At 38.1% G+C, this 16,406-nt stretch overlaps 1 protein-coding gene and 1 non-coding gene across 2 annotated transcripts in view; both read left to right on the top strand.

Annotated features, from left to right (window-relative positions):
• The window catches only part of PLEKHA5 (pleckstrin homology domain containing A5), a 242,328-nt gene extending 230,420 nt beyond the window's left edge, over positions 1-11,908 (top strand). Inside the window, exons 21-26 of the mRNA XM_047066453.1 lie at positions 3,008-3,217; positions 4,138-4,278; positions 4,911-5,035; positions 7,094-7,239; positions 8,869-8,974; positions 11,036-11,908. Coding sequence (XP_046922409.1) covers positions 3,008-3,217; positions 4,138-4,278; positions 4,911-5,035; positions 7,094-7,239; positions 8,869-8,963 — 717 coding nt within the window. The 3' untranslated portion in view covers positions 8,964-8,974; positions 11,036-11,908. The remainder of the gene's footprint in view (positions 1-3,007; positions 3,218-4,137; positions 4,279-4,910; positions 5,036-7,093; positions 7,240-8,868; positions 8,975-11,035) is intronic.
• A 3,226-nt stretch (positions 11,909-15,134) lies between these two features.
• Positions 15,135-15,321, top strand: LOC124502829 (U2 spliceosomal RNA). Its single transcript, XR_006960076.1, has one exon. It is a non-coding gene; the product is annotated as a U2 spliceosomal RNA (small nuclear RNA).
• Positions 15,322-16,406: the final 1,085 nt, after the last annotated feature.

Consider the following 16,406-nt stretch of genomic DNA (forward strand, 5'->3'; position numbering starts at 1 on the left):
TGGGGTGCAAAACAACTTTTACTTTTCATCTTTATAAATTCTATACTTATTTGGTATGGGTAATTTGATAATTTTAAACTATAAGAAAAGAATGAAAAGTACTACAAATGATAAGATTTATGGTTATTCTTGAGAGATATTAAACTACAGGTACAAAGTATATGCCTAAAACATCTGACAAATTTATATACAAGAAATATAATATTTTAATGAGTACAAAATTATAAAGACCTAGAAAGATAATTATTGTAGAATCAAAATAAATGAATAGCTATATATTTGCAGTCATGGTTCTATAATACTATTGTTTGTTTAGAGGCATTTTTTTACAGATGGAAAGGGTATTTTCTTTGGAAATTGTAATGCTAAAAAAAATCAACAGAAAAAGGTTTTAAAAATGTATGTTGAGGGGCAGCTGACTGTTTCAGTTAGTAGAGCATGCAATTCTTGATGTCAGGGTGGTGAATTTAAGCCCCACGCTGGACATAGAGTTTATGTTAAAAAAAAAAAAAAAAAGTTAAGGGACCCCTGGCTGGCTTAGTTGGTGGAGGGTAGAGGGTGGTATGACTCTTGATCTTGGGGTTGTGAGTTCAAGCCCCACGTTGGGTGTGGAGATTATGCATAAATAAATAAATAAATGAAAATACTTTTTAAAAAAGTTAACAGTGTATGTTGAGATAAAGAAGAAAGATATTAGTGGACTTATATTCTTTCTTTTTTTTTAATATGTAACTATCTTAAATAGTAGAAGAAAGACTTCTATATCACCAAATACAGGAGTGGGGAAGGGAGTATAGAAGACTACAGTTTATTATTGGTACAAAAAAGACCTTTATAAGCAAAATCAGTGTCAGAATAAAACACTTGGAATATAACACAAAATTTCCATAATATATGAGGAATGAATATACATAAGTTATTTTTAAGAGTTTCTTTTCTATGGAAAATATGTAACAATAATTCACAAATATTCTTCAACCCCATAATAATTTTTAGAATACTAATAACTAAAACTGTAATGACATATTCTTTTCCAGTTATCATTAGAGAAAAGATCCAAAAATTAACAATATCTGACCTTTAAAAACAGATTTTTACAGGGGCTCCTGAGTGGTTCAGTTTGTTAAACGTCCGACACTGGCTCCATCATGATCTCACAGTTCATGAGTTCGAGCCCTGCATCAGGCTCTATGCTGACAGCTCAGAGCCTGGAGCCTGCTTTGGATTCTGTCTCCCTCTCTCTCTGCCCCTCCCCCACTCATTTTCTGGCTCTCTCACTCTCTCAAAAAAAAATTTTTTTAATTACAAATAAATAAAAACAGATTTTTGCTATATGACCACCTGAGAAGAAAGTTGCAGTGTGACATTATTGTATAAACGTAGAAAAGCCAGGAAGACTGCATGTTTATTGTTACTAAAAATAAAAGGATAAAATAAGAAACTTTAATAAAATCTGAAATAAAAATGAAAGGGATGACTATAGTAGCCAATTCCCAATCTATATTTAGAATTTACTTTTTTTAATTTTTTTTTTTTTTGGTTTGGTTGGTGTTTTGTTTTTTCTTTCCAAAGCTAATGTGTTTTATTTTACATATAAATGAAAATCATCGTTACTTCTGCAAATTAAGGCTTTTCAGTTTTCCTCTTTTAGATTTTACTTGAGCTCTTTAAGATATTTATTCTATACAATAGAAAATGGCTCTAGAGCTATCACTCCTGCCCTGCAAGCATTTTCCAGATTGCTCAAGAGAAAAAAGGATCTTAGTGGGTTTGCCTGACATATTGCTTCCTCACCGAAATGCTCATCTCTGCCCTTGGTTTTTTCAAAAGAAAGCAACTTCACCAATATCTCAGTCAGTTCCCACCAACCCAGACCAAAGAAACCTATGGATTCTATGCCATAGATCCTAGAATATGTTCAGTCTTCAAATTTTCTGTTACATAAAATAAGCTAAAATTTGCTTGTGACTAATATTGAAGTTCTTATTTGGCATTTTATACCGATATTGTTTTGTGTCTTTAATAAGAAAGTGAGATTAAGAATTGGTTGTTTAATTTTTAAATCCTTATTGATCATAAACTGAGGATGTTTTCTCTGCGAAGTCTTTTCACAGTAAATGTTGGACTTAAAACATATATTTTGGAGCACCTGGGTGGCTTAGTTGGTTAAACGTCTGACTTCAGCTCAGGTCATGATCTCGTGGTTTGTGAGTTCGCCCCACATTGGGCTCATGCTGTTAGCACAGAGCCCGCTTCAGATTCTCTGTCTCCCTCTCTCTCTGCATCTTCCCTGCTGGTTCCCTCTCTCTCTGCATCTTCCCTGCTGGTTCTCTCTCTCTCTCTCTCCCCCCCCTAAACAAATAAATAAACTTTTTTAACAAATTAAATTTTCATTAAAATATATCTTTGGGCACCTGGCTGCCTAGTCAGTAGAGCATGCAACTTTTGATCTTGGAGTTATGAGTTTGAGCCCCACATTGGTATAGAGATTACTGAAAACTAAACCTTAGGAAAAAAAAATTAAAAAGGAGGGGGGCACCTTTGTGGCTTAGTCAGTTAAGCCTCTGACTCTTGATTTCAGCTCAGGTGATGATCTCATGGTTCCTGAGATGCAGCCCCACATTGGGCTCCGCACTGTCAGCCTGTCAGCGGAGAGCTGCCTGGGATTCTCTCTCTCTCTGCCTCTCTGCCTCTCCCCTGCTCCTGCTCTCTCAACATAAATAAAATGTTTAAAATAAATAAAATAAAGTCTTATATTTAGAAACTGTGCCCCCTGTGTTCTCCTAGTATGAGTTTTATACAATTTCCTGTTTCATTGACTGTGCATCACCAATCACCAGTGAAGGAAAAACCAGTTTGCCTTTCTGGTGTTAACTAAATTAACACTCAAAGCTCCACTTCTGATTTTGAGAACAAAATAAATCCTTTCAGAACATTTTTTATCCCAACATACTTTTCAGAAGTTATTCTGTATTGATGTATTCATATGTCTATTTCTAATTTAAAGGAAAGACCAAGAAGTGCAGTGGAACAGCTCTGTTTGGCTGAAAGTACTCGACCTAGGATGACTGTGGAAGAGCAGATGGAAAGAATAAGGAGACATCAACAAGCATGCCTGAGGGAAAAGAAAAAAGGATTAAATGTTATTGGTTCTTTAGACCAGTCACCCTTACAAAGTCCCTCAGGCTTAAGGGATAATCCGTTCAGGATTACCCAGGTACATCAATTTGCTTTTAACCATTCTTGTGTGTAAATGTAGTATCACTTGAGTCAGGATCTGGAGTTACATGATTGATGGGTTTTCAAATGTCTGCAGTATGGATAGTTATTTGATTTTACCTAATGCCCATAATAATAAGCTAAGACAGCTCAGTAAAGTGGAAATAGCCCTGGGTTCAGAAAACCAGAGCCATCTTACTTGTTGGACATACTTGTACCAGTTGTGGCCTTACTCTTCTCTGCTGTAAATCAGATGACACAGCCCTACCCTGTCTACTTCACAGAGATACTACGGTAAAAGTGCTCTCAGCGAATGTAAAATGCCACGCAAGTTAACGAGATATTCCCCAATTCCCCCTCCAATAAAATGTGTATTACTCTGTGTCCTAATTTAACATGACCTAAATTGTAGCAGGACAGAGCTTCTCAGTAAAAGCGTAAGTCTACTATTCCTTACATCCCAACTCCTGCCTTGCAAAGAGACACCATTCCATTTCTTATTGTTTGTTTGTTTGTTACCCCAATTCATAAATACAGAGATAGCAGACGGGCAAACCTTTTCAGTAGCTTCCGTCTGGCCTGTCCCTGTTAGTAGACATGCACCAGCTGAAAGGGTTTCCCTGTCTTCCTAGAAATCCCCTTTCCATCTAATCAGGAGCATCCAGGCACTGCTACTAAAGATTCAGTAGATTAACCGCTGAAATTGCACATTCTTCAAATTACAAAATGGGTGATTAAAAGAGAAAAAAAATGCATGGAATACTGATATATATATATTTTTTCTTCCTATTGGTTTTCATAAGAGAACCTCCTTGTACGTGAAGATCAACCTTTTTTTTTTTTTTTTTTTTTCAAAATAACAGATGCTATCTAAAAACTGTACATAGTATGAATCTCTGCTATATGTCTTTCGGACAGACTCGAAAAAGGGATGATAACATTAAGGAACTGGATACTGTCATTAGAGAAAATGATGTGAAGCCAAACCATGAAACTCCTGCAGCAGAAATTGTTCGACTAAAAGAAAGTGAACCTCAAAATACAGATTTCAGCAAAGAGGTAAAGAGATTACTTTTGAACAGATATTCCAAAGGGGTAGATTTTTGAAGATTAGATCAAGTGGTAAGGTTGAAAATAGTTATGTTTCATTTCATCACAGAGACCCTACGTCTAAGTGAAATAGGTTTTGTTAATTTGAGTGATGTATTCAGCACATCAAAAAATGGGTTAATTGAAAAGTTAAAACATAAGTAAGGCTAGAATAAATTATTGTTAACCCCAGTTAAAGAATCTTATGTCCCAAAACACCCAGCTGTTAGCAACGTGCATCAGCCCTTTAGGCAAAAAACTTTTTGCTTCCAGTACTAAAGGATGTTAATATTTTTAGAGGTGCGTAGGTGGCTCAGTCAGTTAAGTGTCCAACTCTTTGTTCTTGAGTTCAGACACCTGTCAGCCTCTGCGCTTCTTAGGGCAGAGCCTGTTTGTGATTCTCTCTCTCCTTCTCTCTCTACCCCTCCTCTGCTGGCGCTCTGTCTCTCTTCTCAAAATCAATAAATAAAACATATAAAAAAAAAAGAATGTTAATATTTTTAATATACTTGAATCTGAATATGTATTTCAGTAACTATTTGACAGGGTCTAATTGTTTAATACACATTTATTTTTGAATCATTTTTCTTCTTATTCTATAGTTGAAAAGCACTGAGGACATTTTTTCCACAACACTTTTTAAACCTGAACCAAATGGAGTGAATTCTGAGGAAGTGATGGATAAAGAGAGAAACAAAGAGAAAATGTCTGAGGATGTTTCATTCAGGTAATAAGTAATAGGGAAAACAACAAAGGAATCATTCCCCAAATACTATGACTACTTAAGAATGGTGAACTTCAGAGGTGACTGGGTGGCTCAGTCAATTGGGCGTCCTACTTCGGCTCAGGTCATGATCTCGCGGTCCGTGAGTTCGAGCCCCACGTCAGGCTAACAGCTCAGAGCCTGGAGCCTGCTTTGGATTCTGTGTCTCCAGCTCTCTCTGCCCCTCCCCTGCTTGCGCTCCCTCCCTCCCTTTCTCTTTCTCTGTCTCTCTCAAAAATAAACAGTCATACATTAGAAGAAAGCATGGTGAACTTCAGAGTCAAAAAGTCTTGGATTCCTGTCCCAGCTTAGCTACTTAAGAGCTGTAGGATCTTAAACAATTTACATAAACTTCCTAAACTGCAGGTTCCTTACTTGTAAAAATGAGGATGATAATAGTATCTATCTCACAAATGTGTTGCAATGATTAAATAAGAAAATACAAGTATAGCACTTATCACTATGCTTCTCACCCAGGAATTCAATAAATACCTTTTTAAAAATGCCAAGAGATGTATAAGGTCTATCAAAGTGAGCCACTTCAGTATTGCCTGCATAATGATAGGCAATGATAGACATTGATCAGATATCTAAGTTATCTGATGTGTTCCAAAAATTATAGTGATTTGCTACTTATTGTTTAGCTGCATTTCTTAACTAGCCTTCTTATGTGTATACCCTCAATCTTACCCTCAATTAAAAATCTATGAGTTTATAATGATACAACAACAAAAAATCATTTGTTGGCCACTCTGGACGATGCTAAGGAGTTGACTTCTTATTCCAAAGTCTGGTGCATAAAGGCAAAGAATCAAGTATTTTTCTTGCCTTTCCCAAACAAATTGCAACCAAAAAGTTTTTGAGGAAATGTTTTTCTTTTTAGAAGAATTTTATTCAATAAGGAATGAGAGACTTACACTATCACTGCTTTGCTAGCCTTAAAGAAATAAGGGATTTAGGCAATACTCCTCAATGGCTGGAAAAGCTGTTAGCTGAAAATCTGACAGGGAACTTTATAGTGAGTGGATCAAGCTGATAACCCTTGAACTCACTAATCATTTTCAACATAAAGAATAGAACTTGTTAATGCAGTAGGGCACAAACCCCACCTAATGATCTACTGTTTGCCCCTTTCCCCAAAAAACCTAAATCTGATCAAGCTTCAAAATGCTATCAGTTTATAAAAAATAAGAGGAGGGGCGCCTGGGTGGCTCAGTCAGTTAAGCGTCTGACTTCAGCTCAGATCATGATCTCACGGTTTGTGGGTTCAAGCCCCATGTCAGCTCTGTGCTGACAGCTCGGAGCCTGGAACCTGCTTTGGATTCTGTGTCTCTGTCTCTTTCTTTGCCTCTCCCTCACTCATGCTGTCTCTATCTCTCATAAATAAATAAACTTAAAAAAAATTTTTTTAATAAATAAGAGGAATAAAATCATCAAAATACAGAATGTGATAAACTATGTAGGATGGAGAAAGCAGGTTCTTTCACAGATAAGTGGCAAAGAATAAAAAGGATGGGTGTTGTGGGGTATTTTAAAGTTTAAGAGACTTGTCAGGCAAATACAAATGTGGACTTTGGATCTTCTTGAAACATAACTCTAAAATTGGTATAATGAGGCTATCAAGGAAATTTGAGCACTGACTGGATATTTGATGACATTTAGGTATTATAAATACAAACTGAAGTGTTTACAGACTGAATGATTTGTCTGGAATCTATTTTAAAATAATTTGGGGAGTAGGAAACTGGCAGTGTATATGAAACAAAATTGGTAAAACATGGATCATTATTGAAGCTGAGGGTATAAGTTTCATATATTATTTGCTCTGATTTTTTTATAATTAAAATTTCTGTAAGGGGGGAAAAGAAAAGAGATTAATTACAAGCAAAATGTCAGCAGTTACTAAATATGGAGATGGTGACATCCTTTGTGTATGGTTAAAATTTTACATAACAGTAAATTGGAAGGAAAAAATGTATTGCATTCTGTAATAACAAATTTTAAAATATCTGTTTTCATTAGCCCTCAGGATGAGACACAGATCCCAAATCATAAAGCAGAAAGCCACCCTGAAGAAAATATAAAGGACGATATTCATGAGCAGGAAGAAACTATTGCTTCTTGTGAACAAACTCCTGAGGCTTCTAGAGGAAATCAAACGATGGCAGGTAGATATTCCACATTTCATACTTTTCTCACTGGTGCTTCCTCTGAATTTCTCAACGCATACCTTTGCTTTCCCACATGCACCTTCAGGAAGGATGTCACTGGAAAGGAAGGAAAGGGGACACGTGCCTACCCAGCTAGATCCACAGGGTCTGTCCTGGCTTGGGAATCTGTTGCTTCTCTCTCTCTCTCTCCCTCCCATCTCAACCTTAACACATATACCACAAATTATTTCTACTAAGATCTTTCAGTACATGGAGAATGTACCTGCTTCTCTGAGGCTGGACTCTCAGAGTACCTACCACTTCGGGAACTGTGTAAGATTTAATATCTAAACTAGTAGCATGACCTTGTTTACTCTAGCCCCCGCTAGAATCCACACTTGGACGTTTCCTTGAGAGAAAATCGTGATCCATAGTACGTCAAAAAAAAATTTCTATTTTTGTTTTTAGAATCTTCACAGATTTTTTTTCTCTTTTTTTCTTTATGATGTTTGGCAAGGGGTGGGGAGAGGGATCATACCACTGGTGCATATTATCAGCCTTGCTTCTCATAGTCCATAAGCAAAAAATCCATTCTTTATTTTTTAATGTTTATTTCTTTATGTTGAGAGAGAGCGAAAGTGGGGGAGGGGCAGAGAGAGAGTGAGACAGAGAATCCCAAGCAGGCTCCAGGCTGTCAGCACAGAGCCCCTCACTGGGCTTAAACTCCTGAACCCGTGAGATCATGACCTGAGCCAAAATCAAGAATTGGATAACTGACTGAATCACCCAAGCACCCCTGGAAAAAACTATTCTTAATCCTGCCTCCCTTCACCTTTCTCCCCATCATTTTGCAGACAAGCAAATACAATGAAATTCAATTATTTGGTACTGTTCTTCTTAGGAGGAGCATTGGATTCTGGCAGAGTATTTTCTGTATCTTACATGCATGTAACATGCAAATTTATATTGAGTCGTGTTTCCCTGTAGCCAACATTAAGCATTGTCTTTTGCCTCTGTCGCTTATAAGGCAGTTTTTTGTCACTGACCACTTCCTGTTACTGTTTTGGCACGTCTGCATAAAGTGTGTGGGTGCATTAAAATCACAACATTTAAACTGTTCATACTATTTAGCTGCATGAAACTAGAAAGTCTGTTAAAGTGAGACCCAGCAGTGCCTGGCTGGCTCAGTCAGTAGAGCATGCAACTCTTGATCTCAGGATTATGAGTTCAAGCCCCATGTTGGGCACAGAGCTTACTAGATAGATAGATAGATAGATAGATAGATAGATAGATAGATAGATAAACAGACCCAACAAGAGGGCTTCCCTGACAGACACCTGAAAATTAACCTCAAAGCCAAAAAAAAAAAGACAAGAATTTTTTTTTCCAATTTGGTTGAGGTATAATTGACACATAACATTGTATACGATGTTTAAGGTATATAAGGAAGAAGACTTTTAACAGTCTTCAAGAGACATTTCATGCTAAATAATCAATTGCCAATTTAGAAAACAACAGAAACCAAGTACAACTATTAATTCCTTCCTGAAACATGTTCCTATTTTATGGGATCACAACATCAGGATTTCCTTCTCCAAGTGTATCCTAAACATGTGTACCTTCTTGCATTCTCTTGGTCTGTTTTAGTGAAAAGTCTGTCCCCATCTCCTGAGTCCTCGGCATCTCCGGTTCCAGCCGCCCAGCCGCAGCTCACAGAAGGATCCCATTTCATGTGTGTGTAGTCTCAGAAAAAGTACGTCTGTTCCCTTTGCGTCCGTGCTTTAACTTCAGAGTTTTTAACTTGAGTTGTATTCATTTGTTGCTTTAGTGAACAAAAACTGAGATTAATTCTGGGCCGTGCACTAGAGATTGTTGGCAGAGCAAGGAGGCCATATATTTGAGCCACAGGCACTAACTCAGATCTCCATCAGCCCTTCCAGTGATTTGCTGTGTGACAACATTTTCTCTGTCTCTTATTTCATCGTCCATAAAAACAGCAAAACGGGAAAGGTATAGCCCGTGCCAAGACAGGCCGCACAGGGTTTTGCAGCTGTGCCCCCACTTAGCATTCCTTTCCGTAGTCGGACCTGAGAATTCTGTTGAAGCTATTACATGTTGATCAAGTAATGTTTTTTTACAGTTTGTGCAACCCACCTACCGCATCGGGAGTTTATTATTTTAAAAGGACAAAGAAGTGTTTGTGGTACAGCCAACTACAAGGAATATTACAGTCCTTAAGATCTATCAGAAACTATTCCTAAATAATTAATTTTGTTTAAGTAAGAGAGGTAGCTACTAAAAAAGCTGTGGGTGGATGCAGGGGGAAGGACAGAACCTGACTGAACATTGTGCCATAGACCACAGTTTGGGAACTGACAATAATTTCCTAAGGTCTTACTGTTAACACTTTTATAAACAGCTGCTAAATTTTACTTGCCTTTTGTACTTGTAAATACATACCTTTTTTTTTTTTTTTTTTTTACTTTTCAGAAAAGCTTTGAGATGTGAAGCTATTTATGCCTTTTTCCTTTTTTTTTCTTCAGTGTCTATCAGATCTAGTAATGTGTGCATTAGGACTACCAGCACATTTCTGTTAAACAATTATAAGCAGCAGAAACACATAGAGACATTATAAGCATTGTTGCTAACATATGCTTTGACTTACAGATTCTCAAATTAGTACAAACACTGACTAAGTTCATCCAGTAGTGCTTATTTTCTAGAATCCACTTCCATTCATACCTTTTGTAGCAACTGTAATCTGTGTCCTTTTTTTCATCCAGATGGACTTGTGTCTAACTGTCTTGGCATATTTATAACCTCTGTTTGAGATTATGTCTACCTAGAGCCTAGAAGAGGCCTTTGTTTGTTGTCAGTTGGCATTTATGCAGGATTGACATCCTTTCTGGAGTGACAAACCACCTGTTTGTTATAGTCTTACCTGTGTCTTGCCTCTGTCATTCATGCGTTTAAACTTTTAACTTAATAGGTTCTGAAGTGACAGTTGCAACTAGTGACAAGAATACCACCAGAATAGGAATAGCAGCATGCTTGTGTGATTCCTCCTGTGCGAAGAGCTGATAGATGGCCTCTGTCCATCTTCATGGAGGAATGTAAATTAAAGTCCACTCTCATTATCTTTGGTTCAATAAACAGGTTACAATTCTCTGTACACAGACCAATGATATGAAAGAATGTTGTCTGACAATAAAGAATATGTACAGTTAAAACTCAAGTACATTTCCGGGTTCCTTAAGTTGTTATTATTGGATTTTGTTTTGTTTTACTTTCCCTCTAAGAGCCAGTGGCATTATAAGCTGGAATGGGGTCCAGTTATTGCCGGGTATTTGCTTGTCTTCTGGCATATGGCCAGAACGACAAGTAGCACTCAGACTTGTATTTTTTTATGTCTTCTCGTTGAGTGTATGTCATGTTGCTGACCTAGTAGTTTTGGCAGGACTTTGGGAAACTGCTGTGCAGTGCAGGACACTGCTGTGCAGGCAGCTTAATATATTGTTAGATATTTTAGCAAAGTTATGCAAATCTTTGCTTATTTTGTTGATCTTTTTGATTCAGCCATAAATTTGGGTACTCTTTTTTAAAATTCTGAAATGTTATTTAATTGCATCCTTGGCCTGGTAAATTAAACCTACGAAATGACAAGAAACGTCCTTCTGTTGTATTATATTTTAGGATTTTCATGGCCATGCCTGTCAGCTCTGCCGTTGTAGAACATTGCCCTCAGTTACTTTAGGAAATGGTCACTCATTAACTTGCAGGTGTCAAAGTAATTTTCCCTGTCTTTATTTTTCAGCTACCCTGACTTCTGTCAAAACCATTGAAAGCTAAGGACGTGGACCTTCAGCAATGTGAGAAGATATTGTACAGTATACTTTAAATCTATGAAATTCATAGTTCTGATGCTTTTGGCCACAGAGCATCATTTTATCACTTCTGGAAAATGTTTATTCCAAACAGCTTTAATGGCTCATATGTACACTCCGTAATCCTAAGGTTGTTGTTCTGACACCAGCTTGCTGCTATGATTTCAGAGCACATAAGTAAAGGTGCTTTTTTAATGTGCGGTCTACATCCAGAGCTTACTCAGTTGCTGATTTCCAGATTTTGATGTTTCTAAAATTTAGGTGGATTTATATTTCTTTTTGCTTTTCAGTACATAAATTTAGTTATTATTTCGAATGAAGCTTGTTTTCCTTTTTTTTTTTTTTTTTTTTCCTTCCCATTTTTGGCTACTGCAATGCTTTGTTTCACACTTGATTTGTAAAAATTTTATATATATATTTAAAATGTGCCATTTTATTACTGCTAAGTGAAGAATGTCCTGTTTTCTGCTACTATTATTTCTCAGATTGCAGCGTCAGCAGTTACTGCCACACTCTTGTCAGCTTAAACACAAATGTTACCGCTTCCTGTTTCTTAAAGGTACAATTTAAAATGTAGGTATTTTGAAGTACTGGGCTTATACTTCATTGGGATAGATGTGTACAGCAATAAGCAGGTTTTCCAATCCAGTACTTAGTTTGTGTACAAATGTAATTATGTTCATTGTGTATATATTATACAATGAGCACATGTAAGTATTAAAGGCTACTTACTATTGTTTAAATGCAAATGTTCATATCTCATTTCTTTTTTATCATGTTAAATAAATGTTGATGTTCTTAAATCACTCGTGTTAGAATTTTTTGCTCTCTTCCATCTAAAACGGGTACGCCTAGGGGCACCTGGGTGGCTCAGTCAGTTAAGCATCTGACTACAGCTCAGGTCATGATCTCATGGTTCGTGAGTTCAAGCCCCACGTCAGGCTCCGAGCCATGGAGCCTGCTTCGGATTCTGTGTCTCCCTCTCTCTCTCTGCTCCTCTCCTGCTTTCTCTGTCTCTCTCTCTCTGTCTCTCTCTCTCAGAAAATGGTTAAAACATTAAAAATAAAATAAAATAAAATAAAATAAAATAAAATAGGTACACCTGGGTGGCTCAGTCGGTTAAGCATCCAACTTAGGCTCAGGTCATGATTTCATGGTTCATGAGTTTGAGCCCCACATCGGGCTCTGTGCTGCCTTCTCAGAGCCTGGAGCCTGCTTCTGGGTCTCCCTCTCTCTCTGCCCCTCCCCCACTCGCACTCCATGTGTCGGTCTGTCTCTCTCTCTCTCAAAAATAAGCATTCAAAAAACTAAAAAAATAAAATGGGAAGACTGTGGGGCACCTGGTTAGCTCTGTCAGTGGAGCATGCAACTCGTAATTTCCGGGCTGTGAGTTCAAGCCCCACTTTGGGTGTAGAGATTACTTGAGAAAAACAAAATCTTTCAAAAAAATAAAAAATAAATAAAATGGAAAGTCTGAGACTCAGGGGACTTCTCTATGAAATAATAGACTGTTAATCGTATTATTGTAGATCACATCATAAAAAGGCCTCTTCTGCCATCCAGTCTGGCTCTCCCATGTGAGAGTTTGAGGACCTTGAGGCTCCGAGAGATACATTGACTTGGCCACAGTCACATTATATGTAATGACAGAGTTTGGACCAGAATATACTTTTCTTTCTTCACTTTTCCTCTGAGGCCATTAGCTCAGCACCGCAGGGCAGGTTTTGTTTCCTGAAGTCTTCACACTTCTGTTTGTTTCTGTGTTGTGGAAACTAGCTCCAAGCGTTGACACTCTGCTCAGTGCATTGGGCCTGGAGAGGCCTGTGTGGAGCGGAGTGTTATTCCTCTGACATGGGGAACTAGAAACTGTTTCATCATCAGGAGTAGGACCCTCAGAGATCATTTTCCCTTACAATACATTCTTTGCAGATGTTCACGCTCTTCAGAATCAATTACATTTTCTTCCCTCTATAACCTTTTGTTCATGCTATATATTGTTCCCAGAGTACAAGGAAATTTGATGCTTTTGGATTCCTATATGAAATGGCTGAAACTAAATTGGCACCGGTCAGTCTTTCTTTTTTTCTTTTTTTCCCATGCTATGGTAAAGAGGATTTAAATTTAATTCAAAATGCAGATGTACAAAAATTCATCTGCTCCAAACAGAAACACACAAAATGAAATGCAAATAGATACAGTCTGTATTGTAGGAGGTGAATGAGAAGAGAGGTTAAGATGGAAGGACAGGGCTCAGCTCTCTGTATCCACGTAAACATGTTTACACATACCACCTTTATCTAAAGACATCATGCCAGCCAAAGTCTTCCAAAGGAAATAGGCAAAAGATTATACTTTCTTTCCAAGCACGAGATGGTTATGGTTCCAGATCTTTTGTCAGTGGGTTGAGTTACTGTTATTCTTGGGTTTTCCCTTCGGGGTTTCTTGGTGAGGCTTTTTAGGTTTGATTGATGTGTGTATGTGGTGTGTGTCACTTGGCTTTATTAAACACAACATTTTCTGAGCTGTTTCAAGAAGGAAGAACATCCCATACTTGAATACCTGCAAGTCAAAGGAGTTTAGAAAAAGCAGTACAGAGTACTTGTAACTTTTGTCAACCTTTCACAAAGCCAGATGAAAATCAGGTGCTTAAAAACTGTAGGTCAGCAAGGGTACCTGTAACAGGAGATAGCAAAAGGGACTCTTCTCCAAAAATATGGACTAGATCAAAACTTTCTATCTCACCTAAAGCTTACCTTACTCAACTCCATCTTACTGGAGAGGTGTGCAGAGAGCCCAGGGAGTACAGAGACTCATACTAAGGAGGGCAGACAAGCCGGAAAGAACCTTACTCCAAATGGGGGTTCGTCACCGGCACCACCCTTCCAGCATGGAAGCAAGCTCCAAAGCTTAGTGTGTGCCTTATTGGGTCGGTTAAACATCACATCCAAGTCCCCCATATGCACCTGCTCCCAATTTATAGAAGGTTGATAGCCATACTTCCATGGTGGTCAGAAATTAAACATAACCATAAACAAGCAATCTGCAAACTTATTTGCACATCCACAAGAGTGTTTTTAAAAATTATGTTTCCCTTTGCACATTTTAAAATTGACATCTATGGTTTTTCAAAAGTTGAAGTTGAAAAGATGCAATTTTTAGCAAACTGTAAATTTGGCTTTGTAAAATAAAATTATTAAATCAGTTTTTTAAATGTGCCCAACAGAATCTAAATACTGTTTTGATAGTTTCATTTATTTTTTTAATTTTACTTTAGAGAATAAGTGTGAGCAGGGGAGAGGGGTAGAGGGAGAGAGAGAATCTCAAGCAGGCTCCACACTCAGCACAGAGCGCAACACGGGGCTTGATCCCGCAACCCTGGGATCATGACCTGAGCCAAAATCAGAAGCCAGATGCTCAACCAACTGAGCCACCCAGGCACCCTTCATCATCTTTTTCTTTTTTTTTTTTTTTTTTAACATTTATTCATTTTTGAGAGACAGAGCATGAGTGGGGGAGGGGCAGAGAGAGGGAGACACAGAATCTGAAGCAAGCTCCAGCCTCTGAGCTGTCAGCACAGAGCCCTACCCTGGGCTCAAATTCAAGAACTGAGAGATCATGACCTGAGCCGAAGTCAGGTGCTTAACTGACTGAGCCACCCGGCCACCCCTCATTATCCATCTTTTTTTTTAATTTTTTAATGTTTATTTATTTTTGAGAGACAGAGCGTGAGCAGGGAAGGAGCAGAGAAAGAGGGAAACACAGAATCTGAAGCAGGCTCCAGGCTCTGAGCTGTCAGCACAGAGCCCGACACGGGGCTCAAACTCATGAACTGCAAGATCATGACCTGAGCCAAAGTCGGGTGCTTAACTGACTGAGCCACTCAGGCACCCCTCTCATTATCCATTTTTACGAGATGCAAACAAGGGGGCACCTGGGGCTCAATTGGTAGAGCATGACTCTTGATCTCGGGGTTGTGAATTTGAGTCCCACCTTGGGCATAGAGCTTACTTTAAAAAAAAAAAAAGATTAATCATTTCTTGGCCTTTTGGCTAATATCATAGTATCTGTTCGTATCAGTTTGATATCTGAGACGTCATCTATCCGAGGACAATATACTAAGTGGATTTCTGGAGCAGAGGGATGGAATAGGAGCTTGCTCCGTCCTCCCCGGGCATCGACCTGGTATCGCAGTACCTCTGGGAATGGTGCACTCCCTCGGGGAGCTTAAAAAAAAAAACATTCAATAATTAACTAAATCAATTAAATAGAATTTTTTATTAAAAATTAATTAGCTAATTAAAAATTTATTAAAGTTTTTAAAAATTTTTTTTAATGTTTATTCATTTTTGAGAGACAGCGGGGGAAAGGCAGAGAGAGAGGGAGACACAGAATCTGAAGCAGGCTCCAGGTTCTGAGCTGTCACCACAGAGCCCTACGTGGGGCTCAAACTCCCCAACCATGAGATCATAACCTGAGCTGAAGTCAGACCCTCAACTGACTGAGCCATCCAGGCGCCACACAAGATTTTTTTTTTTTTTAATATTTCTTTTTAAGTAACCTCTTTGCCCAACACAGGGCTCAAACTCACAACCCTGAGATTCGCATGCTATACGCACTGAGCCAGCCAGGAGCCCCAAAAGCTTTTTTTTTTTTTTTTAAGTAGGAAATGTTACATCGTTTCTTTTTCTCCTTGAACTTACATTTCCATTGTACTTCCCCGAACATACTTGATCACAACAAATTAGGATACGTTAAATGTAATTCTAATTCCATCCATTTCTGTGAGATCTCGTTACTCAGCCATTGTGGCCGTTCACTTTTCACCATGCTGGAGGATTTACACCCTGAAGGGTAAAGGTAAGATTCAGAGAAGTAAGGTTTTCATGTGTAAGGGAGAAAGAAGCTAATGCTCTGGAAAGGAGTGCCTTGATCTCAGGAGGCTGAGGGGTGATATGTTTGAGGCAGGAGTTTATGTGGAAGGGAACGTTCTGGGTACCAAGTCCATTGAAAGCATCCTTGCCCACATACCTTTGAAATGTTTCTGTGTACTGATTTGAATGGATTCCTAGACGATCTGGCCATTAAAATATGTGTTAAGTGTATTCATTCATGCATATGTGGTCACTTTAACCACATAAAGGCTTTATATAGATTTAGCACATGGCAGAGAAACTCACTATTCAACAATTTTGAACAACTATGTATGAGGAATAAGCTGACTTAATGCAGAAACAAATTTTCTGTTATGCTAAATTTGGAAAGTTTTCCCAGAAGTCTTCCAGAAAAATGGATCACATCCTT

The sequence above is a fragment of the Lynx rufus genome, unplaced genomic scaffold (assembly GCF_022079265.1).
Source record: "Lynx rufus isolate CCGP_SWC_20201006 ecotype Redwood Valley unplaced genomic scaffold, mLynRuf1.p SCAF_7, whole genome shotgun sequence".
Lineage (NCBI taxonomy): Eukaryota > Metazoa > Chordata > Mammalia > Carnivora > Felidae > Lynx > Lynx rufus.